This window comes from Labrus mixtus, chromosome 11 (genome assembly GCF_963584025.1).
Source record: "Labrus mixtus chromosome 11, fLabMix1.1, whole genome shotgun sequence".
NCBI classification, from domain to species: Eukaryota; Metazoa; Chordata; class Actinopteri; order Labriformes; family Labridae; genus Labrus; species Labrus mixtus.
The window spans coordinates 22,651,323-22,673,924 of NC_083622.1; the positions used below are offsets into that span (position 1 = coordinate 22,651,323).

The 22,602-nt window shown below is 39.7% G+C and overlaps 2 protein-coding genes across 2 annotated transcripts in view; one reads left to right on the plus strand and one right to left on the minus strand.

Moving 5' to 3' along the window:
- Positions 1 to 15,757, plus strand: part of LOC132984226 (focal adhesion kinase 1-like) — a 55,037-nt gene extending 39,280 nt beyond the window's left edge. The window contains exons 26-35 of the mRNA XM_061050964.1: positions 4,046 to 4,123; positions 4,357 to 4,545; positions 5,424 to 5,549; positions 7,770 to 7,832; positions 9,632 to 9,671; positions 10,327 to 10,430; positions 12,284 to 12,439; positions 12,977 to 13,057; positions 13,197 to 13,282; positions 13,629 to 15,757. Of these exons, the coding sequence (XP_060906947.1) occupies positions 4,046 to 4,123; positions 4,357 to 4,545; positions 5,424 to 5,549; positions 7,770 to 7,832; positions 9,632 to 9,671; positions 10,327 to 10,430; positions 12,284 to 12,439; positions 12,977 to 13,057; positions 13,197 to 13,282; positions 13,629 to 13,755 (1,050 nt within the window). The 3' untranslated portion in view covers positions 13,756 to 15,757. The remainder of the gene's footprint in view (positions 1 to 4,045; positions 4,124 to 4,356; positions 4,546 to 5,423; positions 5,550 to 7,769; positions 7,833 to 9,631; positions 9,672 to 10,326; positions 10,431 to 12,283; positions 12,440 to 12,976; positions 13,058 to 13,196; positions 13,283 to 13,628) is intronic.
- A 303-nt stretch (positions 15,758 to 16,060) lies between these two features.
- Positions 16,061 to 18,636, minus strand: LOC132984228 (prostate stem cell antigen-like). Its single transcript, XM_061050965.1, has 3 exons — positions 18,493 to 18,636; positions 17,051 to 17,167; positions 16,061 to 16,888 (listed from the first exon to the last, which is right to left on the minus strand). Exons 1-3 carry the CDS (start codon positions 18,551 to 18,553, stop codon positions 16,677 to 16,679), a joined length of 390 nt encoding a protein of 129 aa, XP_060906948.1. The 5' UTR covers positions 18,554 to 18,636; the 3' UTR covers positions 16,061 to 16,676.
- Between the last annotated feature and the right edge of the window lie 3,966 nt (positions 18,637 to 22,602).

Here is a 22,602-nt window from a genome sequence, read left to right on the forward strand (position 1 = left end):
TATCTTTTTTTCCCATATGTCCCTCCTCTACCTTTGTTTCTCTGTTTGCAGCCCAGCCGTCGTCCCTCCCTGCAGCCTACCATCAGTCTGGATTGTCTGTCTGCTCCTTCTCCTCTCCATCACTGCCATCCAAACCATCGCTTTGCCTCCCAGCTTTCCCTCTGCCTTGGAAACCCTCATCCTCCTTCTCCCTGCACCTCCTCTCATCTCCCCACTTATTCACCCTACTCATCCTCACTGCAGTTTCCCCATCACTTTTACTCTATTCCCCGTCCTCATCCACTTCCTTCTCAAAGCAGCGCTAACTACAGTTACTCTTTCTCTCAGCACAACACCAAGTTCAATCCTGAATCAACACCTCATCACAGATCGTTGCTTCACGGCTTCTATTCTCCACCTCAAACCAGTTCAGACAGCCTATCCAATGGCAGCTGCCCTCACCAGACAAATCCAACGTCCTACAACTTAAACTCAAATCCCTGGAACTTGTCCCCGCTCCTCTCCCACTCTAGTCCTAAGCATAGCTCTCTCCCTAGCAGCATGTCGAATGTCTGTCCCCACACCCTCCAAAACCTTCAGCCAAAGTCAAATTCCAACCCTAAAACCCTGCTGTCACCCAGCTTTTATCCTGGCTGCCAAACTGATCCTAGTACCCTCCTTCAACCTGACTCTGACCCGCAGCACTGGCGTCTTGCTGTGCAGACATGTGGGAAGCAGTCACTGGTCTCTCCTACCCCCTTTTCACCCACAAAACATGTCCTCCTCTGCTTGTACTGTTTCCTCCACCAACCCTCATCCACCTCTTCCCGCCCCTTGCTCTCAAAGACCCTTAAAGGCAGGTGGTGTTCTGTTAAACTGCACTAACACTTTTTCCCTCCAACAAACATTAAGCATTTGTGAGTGCAGTGTTTGCTAATACAGTGTTTGCTAGCTCCAGTGACTGTAAAGTGGCATGTTTCTGCTTCACCTGCTGGTGTGTGTTATCTTAATTGAATGTCGAACATGCTGTTGAATGTCCTGTGTCGGGATTGAATGTACTTACAGAGGTTTGTGTTTCCTTCAGGCATTGTGTTGATGTGACCTGGCTTATTGCACCCTATTTCCAGCCTGTTCTGGATGCCTGTCATAAATCCTTAACCCACGGGCTTACAGTTGAACCCATTCAACACACTTGATGCTTTAATACAACGATTCATGGATAACCCAGAAAATGTATTCAAGGATAATTGACAACACAAAAATCTGATATTCATGTTTTAAATGTGAAACAAACTTAAGTTGGGTATTAAAAACGTCTTCTTTTACACTGAATGGAACCAAAAGTTCAGAATTTATACTACTGGAGCTTGTAGGAAAGTGTGAAGCCCAGGATTAGGATAGTTGTGATAATTAAAGAGCTAGCTGAAAAGTCTTTCTCTACATGAGCCTGTTTACATACAGAGGTTGCTCGCTCACCTTGACCAAGCTGTCAATACTACAACTCATGAGCCTGTTTTGGTAGGTGACCCTGCTTTTCCAAAGAATGTTTAGCCCTCCTCTTGACTCATATTTACCCCCTACCCCCCCTGAATCATTCGATATTAAAATACGCTAAAATAACTAACTTTACTCTTCAATTAGAATATACTGTTACAGTCAGAGCTGCGTTTGGCACCATTTAGAAATGAGTGATGAACATGACAGAAATACTGTCTACCCTCAGTCAGCCTTCTTTTCAGACTTGAGTTTAAAAATTCTGCAGAAGAGAGAATTCCGTCCTGTTATAAGTGTTAGAGAGACATTCCTGATGCAGAGCTATGCTAGACATGTTTGTGTGGGAGTATATGATTTGTGCCCCACAGTGTTACAGTACATTAGAAAGGAAATCTTAACACTGTGCTGGATAACATTCCCAAAATTCCTCATGGCTTTGCCAAGGAGCCTCCTTTGCCAAGGAGCTACCAAATCAAGACAAAAATAAAAGTTCAATATGGTATCTTAAAATGTCGGTGTAGGTTCTCACTCATCCGGGTCATGGTAAATTCGAAGCTTGATCCAAAGGCAACTGGACTGGTTGAAGGTCTTGAAGACGTTTCACCTCTCCTCCGAGAGGCTTCTTACGTTCTAAGCTATGTGGCGGACGGAGCTAGAAATGTAAGCCTCTGTGGATCATTAGCATGCTAATGATCAAGGATTACTCACATAAGAGTCCCACTTCTAAATCTTCTTTGATTCACACTATTGATTGATTGACAATATTTAGTAGTTTGCAGTAGTTTTTTTTCCCCTGATGGTGAAGGGATGACCTTCCTACTCTGTCTCTAATTGACTAGTATAATAACTCAATGTGCATGAGTAGTCTCACATGTCCCTGTTTATAGCAGAGGCTGTTAATCCTCTGCTGGACGGGTCACCTAAAAAAACCTTTGGGGGTAAAATTAAGAGTATACCCACTTCTTCAGCCACCATTACATCACTGGTCGTTACCAAAGTAGACTCCTCTACCTACACACTTTTGGCTTGAGGAAATTTTGTGAAATCTTGGACTACTTTATAATCAGATGCAAAACACCTCATTAACGAAGGTTGAATGAACAGTTTTGCGATTTTTCCATGGAGGGTGATTTAGTACAGCAGATCAGCCATAGGGCTTGTGGCCTGCAGATGGCACTCGTGTCACAATTGTTTTCTGTTTTCATTGCCAGTAGATGGCACACATCAGCATACCGGCAGATATAAACTGCTACTTTTACTTGTTTTACCTTCAAGAGGTGAGTGAGGACTAAGAATCTTGCATAGCTCCCCTTTTGAATGAGAAAGGCTGGGCCTGGATTTGTATCGTCAACTCAGATTTTCATAAGAAAATGCTCCACATAGTAATGAGCCTTTTCTTTTCCTATTTCACTTCATGAACCTCACCCTGCAGTCTGTCTGTCTGTCTCCCCTGTGTTTATCTTGCTATTTTCACACTGGGTATTCCCAGGAAACCTCCTGCGACATAGATTGACTATGGCAGCGCTGAGAATCTGTTTGGGGCAGATTTTAAACTTCAGATTTGTTATTTTTCTGTCCTCCCATGTGCCAGCATGTTCACACCATGCTGTATGTTTCCCTGTCTGAGTTTTCAAGCTGTTTGTCTCGTCCTCAGTTTCTGTGTCTTGTCTGCTTCTCTTTCCTCCTTCCTACTTTCGTTTTTCTTTCCTGTCTTTGCTGTCTCTTTCCCTCCCTGTGTGTCTCTGCATCTGTTTTGCTGTCGGAGGTGTGGTCCAGAGAAAGCTACTATGAAAGACTGTGGAAGGTAGAGGTTACAAAAACATCATGCAAGACATTAGCTCTATGTCGGAGAGGTTAAATCCATTTAGAAAAAAACAGTTCCCTTTTTATTCCGAGAGGGGAAACTGTTCAACTTTCAACAGCTTCATCACAACAAAGAACCAAAAAAGCAAGAAAGGAAACAAGGCTGTGGGTTTACTAAGCACTTCTCTTTTTGGCTCCTGGAGCCATGAATAGAAAAGGATAAATGATGGTCCTTCTGAAGGTTGGATTAACAAGTCTTATTTCTCAGGAAAACTCTCTGTGTAATACAGTTTTAACATTAAATGTTAGACAGAAGTCTTCCAGCTGCCGCTTGTCCCTATTTGAAACGAGAAAAAAAGGGCATGCTTCAAAGAGAGGTGTTACGTGAACATGCAGCCACAACACTTTATTTACACGCCTGCATTACATCTAACCAGAGATTCTAAAAGCCCCTGACTATAACTGATTTCATAGCGTTAACCAATGGATGTCTGTGTTTGTATTACCAGTTCAAACTAACAGCTTGCTGGACTTGCCGCCCAGTGGGGTGCCCCCTGTTTTGATTGAAAGCTAACCTTGCCACACAAACAGCTCCTGGGAGTTTGTGTGTTGATTGTCTGAATGACTTGGTGTCCTGTCTTCTAATGTTCTGTTTAGGGAAAACATTATTAGCAAGCATTGTAACTGTGTTTCTATTTTCCCTCCCTGTAACTCTATCATTGAACTTCTCTTCATCTCTCTCTTTTATCTCTTTTATTTCTCTCTGTAGCCCAGCAGACCAGGTTATCCCAGTCCTCGCTCAAGTGAAGGTTTTTATCCTGGTTCCCAACATCCTGGACACTACCAGGTAGGCAGAGTCAACATGCTAAATCCACTTGTGCTGCCGCTGTGCTTGTTTTATAACCCTGATAAGGCAGCAATTCAGTCTCCTGTAAAGCAAGACAGCCGTATTTATAAAGCACACTTTAAAGGGTTTGACTTGCATTCAAACTTTTAAGTATTAAATCATTGAACAGTACTGTAAATTGTAAAACTTGAAAACACAAATTTACTGTCTCTGCCCTCCATCTCTGCTTTCAGATGGCAGGGTACCCCGGCCCTCACACCCTCCCCTCAGTGCCCAGTGCCCTGTACCCCCCACAGGCTACGATGCTGGAAACACACCACGCACACACACACCCCCGCCACCATGTCCACACACACTCACATGCACAGCACCTACCCCAGCCACATGGACACGACATGGCACTGTGGGGCTCCGCCATGGAGGTAAGTGACAGCATATTCACTCTTACACACACATACGCACACTAGGGTAAGTCATGACAGATAGATGCTGTCAAGATGTTGCAGTCAGAGTTTCTATTTACATATAACGATCGTTGAATCACATTCAGTCACCGCTGCTTTGTCAGATTCTAACAATTTAGAGTGGTAAAATCTTGAATGTACAAGTCCATCTCATAGTGGGTAAATATTACTGATATTTTTTTATTTTTCTGTAAATAAATCTGTTTTTCTTTGTTTTCTTGAGAGTTAAATACTTCTATAGTTGCATTGTTGCCTAAAAGTTTTAGGAGAATAATGACTTTGTGAAATGTTTGGAGCGAACCCGGTCCACAAATCAACAAAAATATTAAAATATATAAATTACACAAATCAACAGCCCTTTTACAGCGTTTGATTTATAGTATGTGTGGCCATCCTCTCAGTTCAGCTTCTCATCAGTCTGGTGTATGTGTCCATCTGTGGTGTTTGTGTGTGTCTGTGTGTGTGCATGGTTCCCTTCTTCTTGTGTCACTTTGTTGTTCTCTGTTATGCATCCGTTGCTATGCTTGTCTTTTGTTGCATGCCTGTATTTGTGTTTGTGTGTGTTTGTGTGTGTGTGTGTGTGTGTGTGTGTGTGTGTGTGTGTGTGTGTGTGTGTGTGTGTGTGTGTGTGTGTGTGTGTGTGTGTGTGTGTGTGTGTGTGTGTGTGTGTGTGTGTGTGTGTGTGTGTGTGTGTGTGTGTGTGTGTGTGTGTGTGTGTGTGTGTGTGTGTGTGTGTGTGTGTGTGTGTGTGTGTGTGTGTGTGTGTGTGTGTGTGTGTGTGTGTGTGTGTGTGTGTGTGTGTGTGTGTGTGTGTGTGTGTGTGTGTGTGTGTGTAGGACAGGGCAGTAGACATGCAGCAGTGTGTAGGCCCGCAGTGCCTGTTAATGGAGGAACAGCTGATGATACAACAACAGCAGATGGAGGAGGACCAGAGGTGGCTGGAGCAGGAGGAAAGGCTGCTGGTAACACACTCAGCGCACACATGTTGGAAAATCACTCACAGCTTAAAAATACATAATACCTATTAAACAAATTTGTGTGTGTGTGTGTGTGTGTGTGTGTGCATTTCCCTCACCGAAGTAGAAAATAAAACAAGCAGCTACATTTCTAAGACTTAAGACTCACTTTCTTGTTTGATGTTATAATTCATGGTAAAAATGGTAGAGTGTGTTGTTGTCGTTTGTTGTGCTAAAATTTCCCGCTTAGTTGCCATGTTTGACTTTTCAGTTTTGCTGTTGCACTTTTTTGTAAACTCCCTTTATGCATTTTGTGTTTTTCTACATTTGTGAAATCATCACATCCCCCTCAAACACAAGTTTACAAAGCGACTCTCGTTGTTACCCTGCTCTGATTTTAAGCGATGACTGTAATCGGAAGAAGGTTTCTCTGAAATGATTTAGGAACCAAAATATTCTGAAGAAATACATTGATGAAGAATGTGATTTCGTTTTTTTTGGATTCATAACTTTTCTATGTTTGGGTTTCATTTGTGTATTAATTACATTTGATCTCAGTACAGTAATAGTGCAGTGTCTCAGTCTTGTGCGCAGAGATTGAAAATAGGAAGTGAGGTCAACCACATGTTTCTGTGGTTAAATCTGGATATTTGTCCTTGTCCTTTTTACTTTTACAAAGAAGAAAAAAATATTTAAAAGTGATGTAACTGACTTTAACTCTAGATGGTACGGTGACAGACACTGTTTCACATACTGTATGTTAACACATTGTTATTTCTTCTTACTGCTCTCTACAGTACAGCAGTAGAGAAAGATCTAAGTATGAGTTATTCAACTGAAAAGTCATTATGACTGACTAACCTATTTAGTGGAACTCTTTTATTAATTACAAAATGACAAACAATATGATTTGTTTGTAGCTGTTAAGTTTACTAGATGAGAGAAGCAGAGACCCTCCAAAGTAAAAACAGGGAGAGTGGGAGGTGCTCTTCTGTGAACACTGATTGAAGATGCTGTCTGGGTTTTTTTTCTCAAGAATTGTATTGTGTGTGTGTGAGAGAGAGAGTTTGTAGGCAGGTGTGGCCTGTGTGAATTCCAGGCTAATGATAGGCTTAGAGACTCTGACAGCCCAGTCAACAGTCTGTCTTTGACCCACAACCACTAACTGACAACACACAAGATTACTGAAAAGCTGGGGAGGCAAAAATGTGTGTGAGAAGATATGTGTGTTGTAGAATCGCTGTTTTTTTCTGAGAACTGTCACTTTTTGGAAGGGGGTGGAAAAGGGAAGGGAAAGGAATAATGGTTTGGGAAATAGCGGCAGACATGCTCGTACACTGAAGGCTCCTTGGCAGCGTGCTCTATTCCTCCTCCTCCTACTCCTCCTTCTCAGTCCTCACTGTACGTCAGAGGCAGATATAAATGAGCTGGAGGCAGGAAGCTGGAGCTGAATATGAATTCTTGTCTTGATGAAAGTGTTGGCACAGACAGAAATACAGGCTGTTAGACAGGAAAACGCAAGAAGACAACACATCTGGAAAGGGAGATAAAAACAGACACAACACTGGAAACAACTTGGACACAATAAGATACACTCAGATAACTTTGATGAACACAATGGCAATGCTGGTCTTCAAGTCCTGGTTTGGGAAACTGGTAGGCAAGTGTGTGTGTGTGTGTGTGTGTGTGTGTGTGTGTGTGTGTAGATGTGTTTGTATGGGTGCAGGTGCTTTTATGTGGTTTTATCCTGGACTTTTTCTCATTTTTGGGGTTAAAATGTCAGTCTGAAAAGTTGTCCTTAAGTTGTAAAAGTGTGTATGTTGGAGGACAGGTCTTGAGCTTTTGCATCCTGCGGCTTTGTTTGGTGTGTTCTTGTTTTTATTTGAATTTTCCTGCTGGGACTCAGCCATTCATTTTTCTCACTCGGACATCGACTTGAAAGACTTGAATTCAACATTTGGAAGTTGAAGTCGATTAATTTTCCCAATGGTTAGATTAAAGAATAAACTGGCATGTATGTACTAATGGTAGATCCTTGTAAATCCTCTGACTGGCAGCTCTTTGATGGTAAAAGATGTTAACCTCTTAAGCTAATCAGTCAGATCTTTTGCTGTATGTGCCCAAGTTTGCAACATAATGTGCACCAGTCTAACAGCAGTATACAGAGCTGATATATGTTCATGTACAGAGTTGTTTTTTTATTTATTTTTGTGTTTGTGTTCTTAGAAACCAGACTCTAGAAGTTCTAGAGGCAGTCTGGACAGAGACGACGGTGGACTCCAACCACCAGTAAGTAACTTTCTTTCTCTGTTAGTCTAACTGTTTGTACACACAGCTGCAGGATAATAACGATCATACACACTTTTACTAAGCCTTCCTTATTTTCACTGTTAAAAATGCCGATGTTATGTCATGGCCACCTCGTCAAATAGGGGAAGTTATTATTCTGAATTGTTTGTGTTTTAAGAGAGGAGGATGTCTTCTAACATACGCTGAGCTGGATTTGCTGCCATTGGCCGCAGTGTGTGTTTGTTTTGATTGGAGCTGAGGGGATTGATCAGGGGACAGGAAGTGACCCGTTGGGGGAAGGGGGCAGAAAAATGAGGGGTCAGTGGATTCCCACAACATCACCAGTTATGAATAGAAGGCTGTTACATAAAAAAAAAAACAAGAAGCCATCGTTTATTACATTTCAGTCCCAGTGTTTCCCAGCCTGCATGCCGGGGGTCTTTTGTTTACTGAGGTGTACTCTAGTTTGAGAAAACACAGTCATAGGTCTTGCAAACTTTGACAGGATTTTGTTTTCAAGATATTTTCCTGCCTTGTCAGCTTTAAGGTTTCTTTCAAGAACTAAATAACATACATTGTATATATACAGAGCTTTAACAATTAGTGAAACAATCGTTAAAAGATATGTTACTTAGGGGACATAGTTATTGGAAATATGATAAGTTAGTTTACATTTCTGAAATTTGAGAAGTAGCTTGTGGTCAATGTAAACTAAATATCTATATCCTCTGCTCCTCGATGGGTTTTGAACTGTTTGTAGACATAAATAGGCTTTTTTTAGGACATCGGCTGGAAATAGCAGTTAGATGTTTATCATGAAATATATCCCGGCTATAATCATCAATGAGAACACTCACTAGCTGAAAAACTAGTCAAATGAATTATTTCAGTTGCAGTGTTAAGAGGTTGTTGATTTTTTGTGATCAGTGTTTGACACAGATCACACTTAAAGGAAACATCATCACTTTTTACCTCCTCTAATTAACATGTTCAGTTTTTTTCCTTTTTGTGAATCTCTTTTCTCTCCTTTAACGACGTGATGTCTACTATCATTTCTTGTAACTTCATCCCAGTCACTGTAGCCCCACACACTGATCGAGCTCTGTTTGTAGTTGTGTTCTTGATGCCAGCAGAAGTAAGTAGTCGTAGCAGTGAGAAGTTGCCGCGGGCCAGATATTTCTGTCTCTGTAATTCATCTCTCTGCTTGTCCTCCTCCTTCTCCAATTTGAATGTCTGTGGCTTGTGGTGGGAAAATCTCCCTCGCTCGAGTATGTATGTGTATGTAAAATGCTGTAGTAGAGTATTTTCGGGTGTCAGTGGTTGTCAGAACACAACACTCTTATGGCACAGAGGCTTTTTTGGAAGCACACTGAGCAGTTTTCTCACAGAGAAAAACAACAAAGATTGAACAATAATACAACAAAATGGATTTAAAAAAAATACGAGAGAGAGAGTGTTGTAGCATAATTCTTTGCTCACAGACATCAAACCATGTGGACAATCTGCTGCATTTTGTCTGTTTTTAAAAGCATAGCAGTAACAAAAGAAGCTCACAGACAGAATATTTTGTTAACATAAGTAACGCAGCTATAGACCACACACCACAGAAAACAGAGATTTGAGAACCTGTTGCTTTTTACAACAACAAAAATGGGACGTAGTGTCGTGCGAAAAGAAAATTCAATTGGATTCCGTAAATGTTTTGGAAGCAGCTAGTGGTTTTGTGCCAGTAAAGTTCTAATTTCCTGACTGAGCACTTTCTAACCAAATGTTTTCTTGTTGTTTGTTTGTTTGTGCAGACAGGAAACCAGCACATATACCAACCCGTTGGCAAAGCAGGTAATAGATGGGCCTGTAATGGTCTGTAATTATGGTCACTCAAGTGCTATTCTTTTATTCTCTCTTCTCTTTCTGTTTCTATCAAAGTATGATGTTCATTTGTCTAACATTACAAAGCTCTTGTTAGCTATTACACAGTCTCTGTATACAAGAAGTAAAAGTGTCACTATGTGTGTGTCCTCGAAGTTTATAGAGTTTAAACATTTACCATATGTCAAATCCGATTTTGAACTCTGCAGCCTTTTAGCCGGTGAGCTAGCAAACCAACCTGTGTTCACATTGACTCAGACACCATGTGAAGCTCAATATGCTGTGTGCTCGCAGCGTGGATGTACCCGCCTTACAAGAAGCTCAAACACAAAAAATAAGACAAGCAGCAAGCTTCAAGTGTAACATGGACAATGTTTTTTAAGCAATGATTAACATTTTTACGTCTATATTTTTCACCCTCGTAAGCTTTGACTTTTTTTCCCATTTGTACTGATTCATGAAGGGTTGTCGTCTGTTGGTCTTTGAACATGAAATTGCCATTTGTTTTAACTGTCATAACTAAAAGATGCTGAGAGTCCAAAGTTAAATGTATGAAACTAATTATAAGACATTTTAAAATAGCAGGGGAGAAATCATTTTCACTTGTGTCTATTGTGTGTTGCAGAGCATGCAGCTCCCCCAAAGAAACCCCCTCGACCAGGAGCTCAGAGCCAAGTGGGCAGCCTGGCCTGTTTGAATACTGGAGACAGTTACAATGATGGAGTCAAGGTACACACACACAATCACATGTTAACCTTTAGCAGAAATACCGGCAAACAAACATGTTAAGAGACAAATAACACTGAAGAATACACCGAATGAACCTCTAACAATAGCAGGAATCATTTTATGTAGGTTGCATGTTTCGTATTGCTTTAAGCGATAACTTTTTACTTTTATTTTCTTCTTCTTTGGCTGCTCCCTCTCCCTCCTCCTCCTCCCCCCTCTGCACTGTGCCTCTCTGTTGACCCCCAGCCCTGGCGGGTAAGCAGCACACCGTTTGTGTGTTTACTGTGCGTCATGTCTGCTAGTGGAACATACCTTCATTCATTTGGTCCTTCGTTCATGTTTTTTTAAAATTTCGGTCCAACCAATCAAACTCTGCGGCATTATTAAAAAGCACATATAAATAACACATCTACTGATTAGTAATATCTTTCTTTCTTTTTCCAATTCAAGATTCAAGATCTAAGTTGTGCAATTGTTTAATGACAATAAAGACTTTCTATTCTATTCTCAAACTACATAGTTGTGTTTACTTTACTAACACACTTAAAATTCTTCAACTCTTTTAAACTAGTCACACCAGAAAACATTCTAAACTAATCATACACTGATCATCATGTGTGTCTTTATATTGCCAGGGTGAAAATGTTTATTTTCTCCGTATAAAAGTGTTTTTTAAGAGAGATTCCAAGGTTTGCCCATGTGAGACACATTAAGCTCGTAGAACAATCAGCTAGTTTTGTATTTGGATGAAGTCGGGGCAAGCAATAAACTGAACCAGGTTCAGAGCTGTGGAGCGGGATGGGTTAGGTGAGGTCAGCTACCTAGATACAGAGCAGAGGAGACACAAAGAGATGAAAAGGAACATGTGGAAGTGAGAGAGAGAGTCATTTGAAAAGCACTCTGGGATTAAAAAAAGATACATTCAAAATACATGTTTTTTTAGGATCAGGCTGTGTAGTCTATAGATCTTTAGATATTAGAAGCCTTCTTTAACAAGTGCATTACTGCCATCTAGTGGCACAAGTTGAAAGATAACATTTTTTTCCATTTCTATTTAAAATATTTCATTGATCTAAATAAACAAATAACCTATTCTGTCATATACTAACTCATCCACTCACTCACTCATTAATGTAGTTCTCCATCTGTCTAACACAGTGTGTTCTTTGTAAGAGTCCCTGCAGGTGTGACCTTTCCTATTTAAGAAGCATAACTTTCCAATACTGACCCCCAGATGTGCAGCTGAGGGTCACACCTCTTGATTTAATCAAAGACCTGATTCATGTCTGTTTCTATAATCAAAGCTCTTACAGTCAACTACTTCAGGGTACATGCATAGTTTAATTTTGGAAAATGCTTTTTGATCTTTTTGATGTAAAGGTTAAGAAAAGGCTTGATTTTCTATGTATCAACTCAACGATCTCTCATATAAACTAAAACTTTAATATTTGAAGTATAGATGACATGTGTGGGTGTCCTGATTACTCACTCTGAGCGGAGATTGATGACTGATATGGGCCCTGTGCCCGGGGAGAGCCTTGTGTTATAAGTGCCATAATCTTAATGTTGACTTAAATCTTATTGGCTTTTGAATTTAATGCATTGAACGTGCATGAAACGTTAAATAATTCATTGTTAAAAATTATTAAAAGCTTGCTAGAATAGAACCCTTCAAAACGAATGAACTTACCGTTACATCAATGTAGACATCAGTAAACTCGTATTTTTCATAAGCATCATACCACCCTTTTTTTTGTTTCATTTACCACGGCTCAGTCTCCACACACACACTTGTGGCACTGTGTTCACTCAGTCAACCTTTTACTCAATGATTTCTGTCTCCCCTGGTTCAGCTGCAGCCACAAGAGATAAGCCCACCCCCCACGGCCAATCTGGACCGCTCCAATGACAAAGTGTACGAGAACGTGACGGGATTGGTCAAGGCTGTGATTGAGATGTCGAGCAAGATTCAGCCTGCTCCTCCAGAGGAATATGTTCCCATGGTCAAGGTACAGGAGACACTGTTACTTATCTGTTACACTGTCAATGTTTCTCTCTTGAGCTGCAAACTTCGACCTTATAGCTTGAAAGCACTGAAAATATTTACATTGTCCTGCCAATACAATTGAGTGTTCTCTATCCTCCAGCACTGTGAAGCCTTGTTTTAGTTTAAATGGCACTGAACAGCTCCACAGGGGGCTGAATTATGATACTGCTACTTCCACATAATTAATTTTAATCATCTGTTACACTACAGATACGACCTTGTGCCCTCAATGGCTGTTTCCTTTAATAGAGGAGATTCAATATTTGATGTCATCTTGTGAGCTTCTTTGTCTTACACTCTCTTAAATGACATTATTATATCCACACTGGTTATCCAGTCCTGAGTGAGACATACTTCATCACATTTTGTGTTTTAATAAATGTTCATGTGTATTTAACTTACAGTATTTAGAAATGTCTCCTTAATTCACTTTGTTACTGTTCTGTTTGAATTGAACCTTTTCTTTTCTTCAGCATTTGCTCTGTTTGTTGTGTTTCAGGATGTCGGTCTTGCCTTGAGGACGTTATTGGCCACAGTGGATGAGACCTTACCACAACTTCCAGCCAGTACACACAGAGAGGTAAAGAAACACATTCTCACTAACTAATATGCTTTCACTCACACACTTAGTTTAGTGTTTTTAAAGAATATAACATATCTTTTTTTGACTGTTGTTGATTGATTTTATACATACATTTCATTTTCATTTTCATTCACAGATAGAGATGGCGCAGAAACTCCTGAACTCTGACTTGGCAGAGCTAATTGGGAAGATGAAGTTAGCCCAGCAGTATGTGATGACCAGGTAGGTTCAGATATTAAAAATAAATGTTAAATTTAGTGTGTTATTGTTGTGTAAAGGAAAGTGTATGATGTCGATCACAGGGCACGTTGTTAGTCGATTTACGGCCACAGCATTTATGAAATGAATTATAAATCATGTTTAATCAAAATCTTTAAAATATTGCAAGAACTCATAGAGACAGAGGGAAAGAGATCATGTGTCTGCAACTGTGGCTGAATCAAGCAACCACAGGGGGGCGCCAAAGTTATAATGACAATGTAGTCCTGACAGTTGCTCTTTAAATGTAACTGCTCATCTCATTTGTAACAGGCCGTGTCATTTTATGAATGTCTTTGCTCTGTCCTAGCCTCCAGCAGGACTATAAAAAGCAGATGTTGACAGCGGCTCACGCACTTGCAGTGGATGCAAAGAACCTGCTGGATGTCATCGACCAATCGCGACTAAAGATGATGGCTCAGTCCCGCCCACACTAGCCCCACGAGAGCTGGGCTGACCAACAGGAGGCGGTCTGCTCTGAAGCTTCGTTTGTGGTTCTTGTCAGCAGTGGAGGAAAATGAATAAAGACTCCTGGATGAGTGACGCCAATCATGATATTTGAGACTTGTTGGAGCTGACTGATTTATATCAAAGGAGGAAACAGTGGCTCTGGCATTTTTACAGCAATCCGTGACAAATCCTTAGATGTTGAATCCTGTGTCAAACTCTCCACCACTGTGACTCGCTTAATACAAGAACAGAGCAACAAAACTTCCTGAATCAGGGACTTGGCAGCTTCACTCTTTTTGAACTGGAATATAAAGATGGACCCAAGATGAGCCTGATTCCTGGGGTCCCAAGTTTAAAAGGTTTAAAAACCCTCTGACAGTAACCCTATCATTGGAGCGAGTGGATGATGTATTGTTTACATCGGGTGGATCTCAAGCAAAGTCAACAGAAACTGATCAGACTGTGTTTGATCTGCAACATATCTGCATGAAACTTCCCTGTGAGAATTAACTCAGAAGTCAGCCAGCAGCCATGTCAGTACATTTTGTTGATGTAGTGTGTTTTGACCCCCTGGATGTGAACCTCCTCCTCAGTTGAAATACCTCTGCATTGCCATGGATTATTTCGAATGAGTAGGCCAAGCGCTGCTTTGTTTGGACTGTTCAACCAAGTAAAGACAATTCACGGTTACGTTCGGAGAAGCAGCCTCCGCCCTTCATTGCTCCTCCTGTTTCTCTCTTCCACCCATTCCCGTCTTCCTTCTGTCTCACCAGGTTTTATTTATCAGAAATTTCAGAGGAGGAGACGGAGGAACAGACAGGAAGAAAAAAAACTGCTGCCTGAGAAAGAAAACACTATGCGCCTCTTTCCTCTCTTTTTCTCTCAATTGTCATCTTTTTTTTGTTTTCATCCTTTCCTCCTTCCTTAAGTCTTCCTCAGCTCTTCTCTGAGCAGGTTTTTAAGACTCCTAATGTGAAGAATCCAACTGTGTCTGGGTAATCACAACAGACAAGAAACTCCCTACAAGCACTCATTTTAGTCAACTCTTTATGGCGGCTGGCTCCTTGTTTTTTTATGTCGTTTACTTCAGTCACATTCTTCTTCCTCTGTACTGATAATCAATCCCAGCATTGACTCTGATGAGCAAAAAAAAAAAAAAAAAAAGAAATAGTAGGTGGATTTAAGGATTTTGAAGTCTGAAAGACTTGATACTTCCTTTTCATCAATGAGGCAAGAGGAGGACGTCGTTGCCTCAAACTGATCTACCATTTCTTTCTGTAAGTTGAGTGTTTCCTCTTCCTTACTCCTCACCTACAGTCCCATATCGGTCAGTTTCTCCTCAAATAGGACTGATGTAACACCTTGAACTCTCAAACACCCGGGAACACAATCAAACCTCAGAACTGGAACCTTTGTGCTTTGAATCCCAGTTTCCCAGTTGTGTAACTCTTTAGATATTTCCCCCTCTAACAACAGGGAAACAAACACACATGAAATGTGGAGCCTGAGACTGGGAAAAACAACAGAAAATACAGCAGATCACATGTGTCTTTGTTAATACTGACCCCACATGGAGTTTGACCTACTCCTATATCAAATATACTGGTGTCTGCACTGGTATAGCATGGTATACTGGTATGGAGAGAGCATATTTGCACAGCACCAAAATAAAGAATAAAAACTCTTTTGAACCCTATTCAACCCAGATTGGATTTTCATGTTCAGCCAGTGATGACATCATCAATAACCTGGGTGATACAGGGATACAAACTGCTTACAAAACAAAAAAAATCTATTTTATCTCCTTGTTGTTGTGTAAATCTGCTCATGTTGGTATATTGTAAGCTATACTGGTGTGTATCACTGGTGAATTGTACAGAACTCGTCCTAGTAAACACTGGTTTTTATTTTGTCTTCTGGGCGAAATCAGCCATCTTGTCAAATAGATGAAAAAAAAACAATGAAATAAAAATAATGACGAAATGGAAATCAGCCTGACCACATTCTTATTCATGATAAATATTTATTTGTAAGTACGTAATTTTCTGTTTTTTGTCTGATGTTTGGAGAATGAGAGGTTTTTTTTTTTTACATATATAGTATATATTGACAGATGTGGGGAGGTAGGCTCATTGCTTTGGTCCATGCTCTTCATGTTAGAGTTTGTTTTTTAAACAGCTAGACAAAATGAAAGGTTAGACAGGATACTTCTGGTTTTATCTGTGAGCTACAGAACATCAGTATTTTCTTTAAACTGATCAAGACTTGACAAAGAAACAAAAACATGTTTATCCTTTTATGTCTTAGAATGTTCCTCTTTTTCTTTGTTTTTTAAGTCTTCATTTTCATCATTTGAAGTCTTAAAACAGAAAATTTGACTCCACAGATTGTGTCCCTTTATTGAGACAGCCTGTTTGGAATTAATTGAATGTAGCACGGACACTTAATGACCTTTCTTATAAGTCTAACCTGTAAATACTGTATGGAAATTCATTTAAACCCTTTTAAGTCATTTTAGACCGTTTTGAAACATTCAGAAATATCTCATAGTACATCGAAAACATTTATTTGTGGGATTTTTATGCCTTTACTTTAAAGACAGCACTGTGGATAGAGTCAGAAATTGGGGAGAGAGAGAGTGGTAACACACTAACCACTAGGTTACCGGCACCCCATCCATTTTTTACAAAACACTAAAAGCATTTCCATACAGAAACATGAAGAACGTCAGGTTTCTGTCAATAATTTACAACCATGTAAAAAACAATATTAACAAGCTCTATGTGTTGCCAAAATACTAACAGGATTAAACAGTCTTTACATGATAGTTATATTATATTATATTACACAATCAAAGCCTATTAGATACATTTATCCCTACACTTCTCAGAGTGCGACCCCTCTGACATCAGCATGACAGCAGGAATAGCACACCTGCAGTTAGAAGCAGCACTGCTGTGTGGATGTGAACAGACTCGGCTCCGCTGAAGTTACACAAGTTAAAACTGTTGCAGCAGTCGACAATGTTCCCGTTCCCGTTTGAGTCCACAGAGGCGGAGGCAGCTGCTCCATTGCATGTGGCCTGGCTCGCACACTGCTTCGAGATGACTTTGGCAGAACCTGGCCGACACACACAAACAGGACGTTGGAGTGAGTTTTGATTGAAGTTGCATTCACATTTTTGGAGTACTGCTTACTCCAGCCAGACTGACAGCATTTAGAATCAGAAGCCTGAAAATGTGCAGTTTTGTAACATCCTCCATCTAATACTTTCAACGTTACCTAAAATGTCCACAACAGTCATACAGGTGTCCCGCGGCGCCTGACACTCCTCATTGTTCGTGTTGCATTGTTCATTAGTGGCAGCAGAAGTGCACACGTAGCAATCAAGTGACAGCACTGCAGCAAAGAGGAACAAGGCAACAACAGAAACATGATTAAAAGAGAAAACAGAACTTTTAGAATGATTCACAATTTTTTGACCCTAAACTGACATATGGATATTTATGACATCAGTATTTTTACATTTCTATATATAGTTAATGGTGGGGTGCATATCTCCCCCTTCACTTTGTATTCACCACCTCATTAAGGTCATCATGTTTTGTGGTGCTTTTACATTCTAAGATACTTAATGAAGAGACAATGAGTTAGAAGTTGTCCTTGTTGAGAGTTATTTACTTTTTTTTTTTTTTAAAAGGAAGAATTTGGGATTCAAGTAATTCTTAGTATCTGCTCCTTTATTAGAATCAACAATGCCAGAAAATACGTTGTTAGTGTATGTTTAAATCCAAGCAGCCTGAGATTTGTATGATATCCTTGCTGTAAGTATAGAGAAAGAAAATTATAGAACTACAGAAACATTTATTGAGACATTATAAAGCCACATAAGAAATCCTCTTGAATAGAAAGACAGCTACTCCCATAGATGGCGTGTCTAAACTCGCCGGGCTTGTTTCTTTAATTATAAAGACTGGTGAGTATTAGAAAAGAGGCTGCATACTGTTCCTCCCATTCAGAGTTTATTGTTCTGCTCTGCTATTAATCAGCATCTCAGTGAAGACACACACGTTTAAGGTGCATGGGTGTTGTGATTGAAATCACAGTCTTAACAAAAAAATCTAAGGAAAACAAAATAAAACTCAATTAGACATGAGGATATAATTTTTTAAAAGTCTCTACTTGTTTTTACCACAGTTCCTGGTTGTTTTTAGACCATAATTAAACTTTAATGTTGGTAACACCTTCACAGCAACTACTTAAACAGTGTTCAAATAGAAAGATGCCTAGACATGTGACAGAATTGAATAATTGGTCATTAACAAAGAGTAGTACTCCATCACAAAGCCTTATGTTGAAAATAAATCCCTTATTTACTCCTAGGTACAATCAAATGCAGTTGCTTGCTTAAAGTTTGAAATGTATTTTCCAGAAAAATCTGATATTTAAATTTTCAATGTGAAGAGTAGAATTGTACTTTTCTTTTAAAGCATATTGCATTGGACTTTCTCAGGAAAGGAGCGGGGATTTTAATGTCTTTGTATTGTTTTTTTTAAACCCTGAAACTGAATCCCCTTCTGGCACATTATGTCACTGCTTCCAAACTAAAGCCTTGAAGTCTTGACCCAGCCTCTGTTCGCCTTTCAAAACTGTAAAAGTGTTTCCACAATGAAAAAGAGTCCCCTGTCCCTTTTCCCCTTAGCCCCACACTAATGTTTTCTTACCAGGTGAGATGAGTAGAGAAAGGAGAGCGAGGCTGAGCAGCATCTTCGTAACAGGCGTCATTATGCGTTCAACAGCTGGGCCTGAACTGTCTGCTGTCAAACAAGGTAGTCTGCTCTATGTGTGTTTACATGTGTCAGTGGTTTCTATTGTTTGTTTTTTAAGAAGCATTTGATCAGATTGGTCCAGCCCACATCATCTCCTGTCATCACTGCGCGGCACAGAAAGCATCTCATAAATGTCGTCTCCTTTGTGTGTGCAGGACATTCCTTTGGTTTCACAGATACTTCCTCTATATTTATCTTCTGTCAATCACCCACAGACAGGCAGACAAGTAAACCGAACACAGTGTGTGTCTGTGCAGTCTAAGGGAAACACCTTTAATGTCATCAATTTCTGTATGTTCAGCTCAACCTGTGCTGCAGGATTTTCTTGCTGCAGGCATTATCACATGTTGTACAGTACTTCTACAGCAAACATGCCGGTTTCTTTTGAATTATAATGTAACCATGCCCTGACCGACATTAAGACTGTTTTGGAGAGAGCTTCACAGACATTTCTTGTGATATGTATCTCACTTTGTCTGCATAGGAAAACTACAGCTCCATCAAAAAGTACTGCAGCACTGATCCATACAACTCTCAGTCTCCTCTAAAAGTCTTTTCTATACATTTTATTTCAGCTTTGCTTATTTGATCTGAAGTTAAGCAATGATATTTGGTTTGTTAACAGACACCAATTCTGTATAATTGGTTAACATAGCAGAGCAGTTAGCTGATAAAAAGCCAGATATATATCTCAGGACGTGGCCGAGACCATAACAGAAATAAGAGTAAAAGGATTAAGGAAAAACATCAGACTCCAAAAAAAAAAGCAAACGCTGCTCTGCAACTACAGGATGTGTAATTAAGCAACTATAAGATCTAACAATTTCAGTATTTCAGTGTTGCTCTCGGAACTTAATTTTGCCGCCCTCAAGTGGACAAAAAAGTCAACTATTTTAGGTTTGAAAGTCCCAAAAAGTAATTAAAAAAAATATTGTGCTTGTGATATCATGATGTGCTCACAAGATATCATAATGTACGTGCAATGGTGTTTTTTAAAAAAAACAACTTTTTGGACTTCAGGGGCTCCGTATGAAACAAAATGTAACACAGGTTAAATAATTTACTCAAATCATCGTGCCACCTATTGACCAAAAAGACAAAATTAAAAAGCTGAGCTTAAAATGTGTCTGTCAGACAGGTGTGATTACATTGGATGTCTATAAATGCCACATCACATAAGTGATGACCATTTTTGTTGTTTCCTTAAAACACGGCAACCCAAGACGAATGCATTGAAATCAATAAAATTATCCTGGTCATAATTTTTTTTAATTGACTCTTCAAACCAGAATAACAATCTACTGTTATCACAACTACTACATCCCTATGTGGCCGTGAAAGTTTTTTTTTTACATTCCCAGAATGATTGAAAGCAAACGTCAGCTTGAGATTTGTAGCACACACCCAGATAACAGACATCCAGCACACACACAACCCACTCAGTGAGTACACACCTAGCTCACACTGACAAACACACTTTTTTCTGAATCAAAATGTATATCCTGATGCCAAACCTGATGCTGAAATAACGAGGTTCCCTAAGCCCAGCATTAAGACAGTAAATACTAAAATACACACACCCACACACCCACACACAAACAAACACACAAACACACATTCACAGGAAGCATGTTAGTCAAGTATGAACTGTCTTTAACAGAAACCAGTTGAGCAGTTTCACTAATTATCAGCCTTCTGAGTTTGGTGATCTGATTGCACGTATCTATAAGCACAAACTAGTTTTGGCAGAGACAGTAACAGAGGATGGAGAGTTTCTTCAAATCCTCACAGATCTCTGTGTAGTAAAGTTTAAATAAAGTCATTTATATCAAAGTCTTGAATTTGATGTATATCTATTACTGTAAGCTAGTTTCAGATGTTTTAAAACCCTCTTGTATTTCCTCTTTGTATTTCATTGTTGCTTTGGCTAGAGGAGTTAAGAGAGGAGAGGAGAGGAGAATATTAAAATGAGGATTGAGCACTCTAATGTAATTTCAGACCTCCACCAGCTGAGGGCAGAATAGGACAAAACAACTCTGGGTGGTTCATGAGAGTAAACTTAAGAGTGGAAGCAGTGTAAAGCAGGTGTACCATTTATGCTTTTATGAATATGGCAACAGATGTGTGTGTGTGTGTGTGTGTGTGTGTGTGTGTGTGTGTGTGTGTGTGTGTGTGTGTGTGTGTGTGTGTGTGTGTGTGTGTGTGTGTGTGTGTGTGTGTGTGTGTGTGTGTGGCTGTTGATGTGATATTTACTCGTTCGTCAAAGGACACAATTCTATAAGCTCAAAGTGAACATAAACTCCTGCGCCAAAAAAAAACATTCTCCATGGAAGCACCATAATATAATGGTTCATAATGAGAGCAGGTTTGTTTCTGACATGAAATCTCATTGTAGCAAAAGAACACCTTTTTACATGAAACAGATGAATCTGAATGAGATTCAAAAACTATGTAATATAAAAAAGAGACTGTTAGAGAGACAGACATCTTAAAAAACAGTTTAAAAAAAAAGAAAAGCCAAACACTGTGAGTTAGTCAGTTTCTCATTTCAACAACCATACATTAGTTGCAGCACTAAATCATGACTAGAAGACGTCTTTCAGCCTGTGAAGATGCTAAAAGAAATTGAAGTTTGCATGGTATACTCAAAGAAATAAAATATTGCTCATCCAAGTAAAACATAATCATAATTTAATAATATGTAACAATCCATCTCAAGGTCACAATGCTTCCACAACTATCAAGTTGTACAGGGTTCTTCACTTGTCACATTTTACAAACATTTAAACACATTGGCTGTTACAGCATATCACTTACACCTGCAGACCAGACTTTACTCTCCTTTAATAATTATTAAAGTTATAAAAACATTTTGAGACTGCATAGTATCATCTCACCTGTAGCATCCCATAATATGTTATAGAGGTAGGTGTCAAAGAAGACATGGTCTAAAAAAACATTATTAAACAACAGCAAGGTGGCCAGTCTTAAAGTCAGTCAGTCAGTCCAATAATAATCTACTGTGTGTGACTCTCACCATGATACAGAAATCTCTGTAAAATTGCCCACATTGGACATTATCATCAGCTCACCATAGTAAAACTGTCAGTCATTTTAATTGTAATAATTCTATGAGCACCAATACTGTTTGAGTTGTTGAGACTTATCAGCTAAGGAGGCAGACCGACACAAGCAATGCCACTATTGTGAAAATATGGAAACAATTTGTTTCATACTTTAATTGTACTTTCCCCCCTTCCTCCAAAAGTCTTAACATGCTGCATAAAAAGAGAATAAAACACTGGAATACGCATACAATCTTGGTTCAACAAACATAACCAACACGTAACATTACCACACACACACACACACACACACACACACACACACACACACACACACACACACACACACACACACACACACACACACACACACACTCTGGCCAACAGATGCTTTAACAAAGCAGACTCCACATGTGTGGACCACACTGTCAGTCGCCCTCTGATTCAGATGTGCTAAAGTTTCCATTCAGTAGCTATTTTAGGAAGCAGCAGCAAATCCCAGAGGGGAGAAAAGGGGTTTTCACTGTGACCCCACAGGTAAGGTTCAGGGAGGGAGCTCAAAGGTCACTACCCACTGTCAGTGGGGTTCAGGGGTTTCCCTAGCTTCTGGGTCCCATGTGATGACATGAAAAGGGAATCCAGAGGAAGGGGTCCACATCGAATGCAGATGTGTGTGAAGGTTTCGAGATGTGAGGAAAAGGGCTTAGACAATGTGAGAAATCATTTTTAAATAATTTTGCTTTTATATTTGTCAGCCCCCCTTGTTGATACATATAGAGCAGCAGTATCTTAAGTGTTAGGTAACAGGTAACTACCTCATTCATTCATTCGTTTTTTCATTCTTTTGGTTCCTATATTCATTTATTTTGGATGTTGGCGCTAAAATGAGTTTTATGTTTTCATTAACTTTATTTTATTTTAAAATGAGACAGGTAAGGTC

Coding starts and splice junctions, on each gene's coding strand:
- LOC132984228 (XM_061050965.1), bottom strand. CDS start 18,553: ATGACGCCTGTTACGAAGATGCTGCTCAGCCTCGCTCTCCTTTCTCTA. Junction 17,168..18,492: donor TTCTCTACTCATCTCACCTG/GTAAGAAAACAT, acceptor TCTTTGCTGCAG/TGCTGTCACTTGATTGCTAC. Junction 16,889..17,050: donor GACTGTTGTGGACATTTTAG/GTAACGTTGAAA, acceptor TGTGTCGGCCAG/GTTCTGCCAAAGTCATCTCG.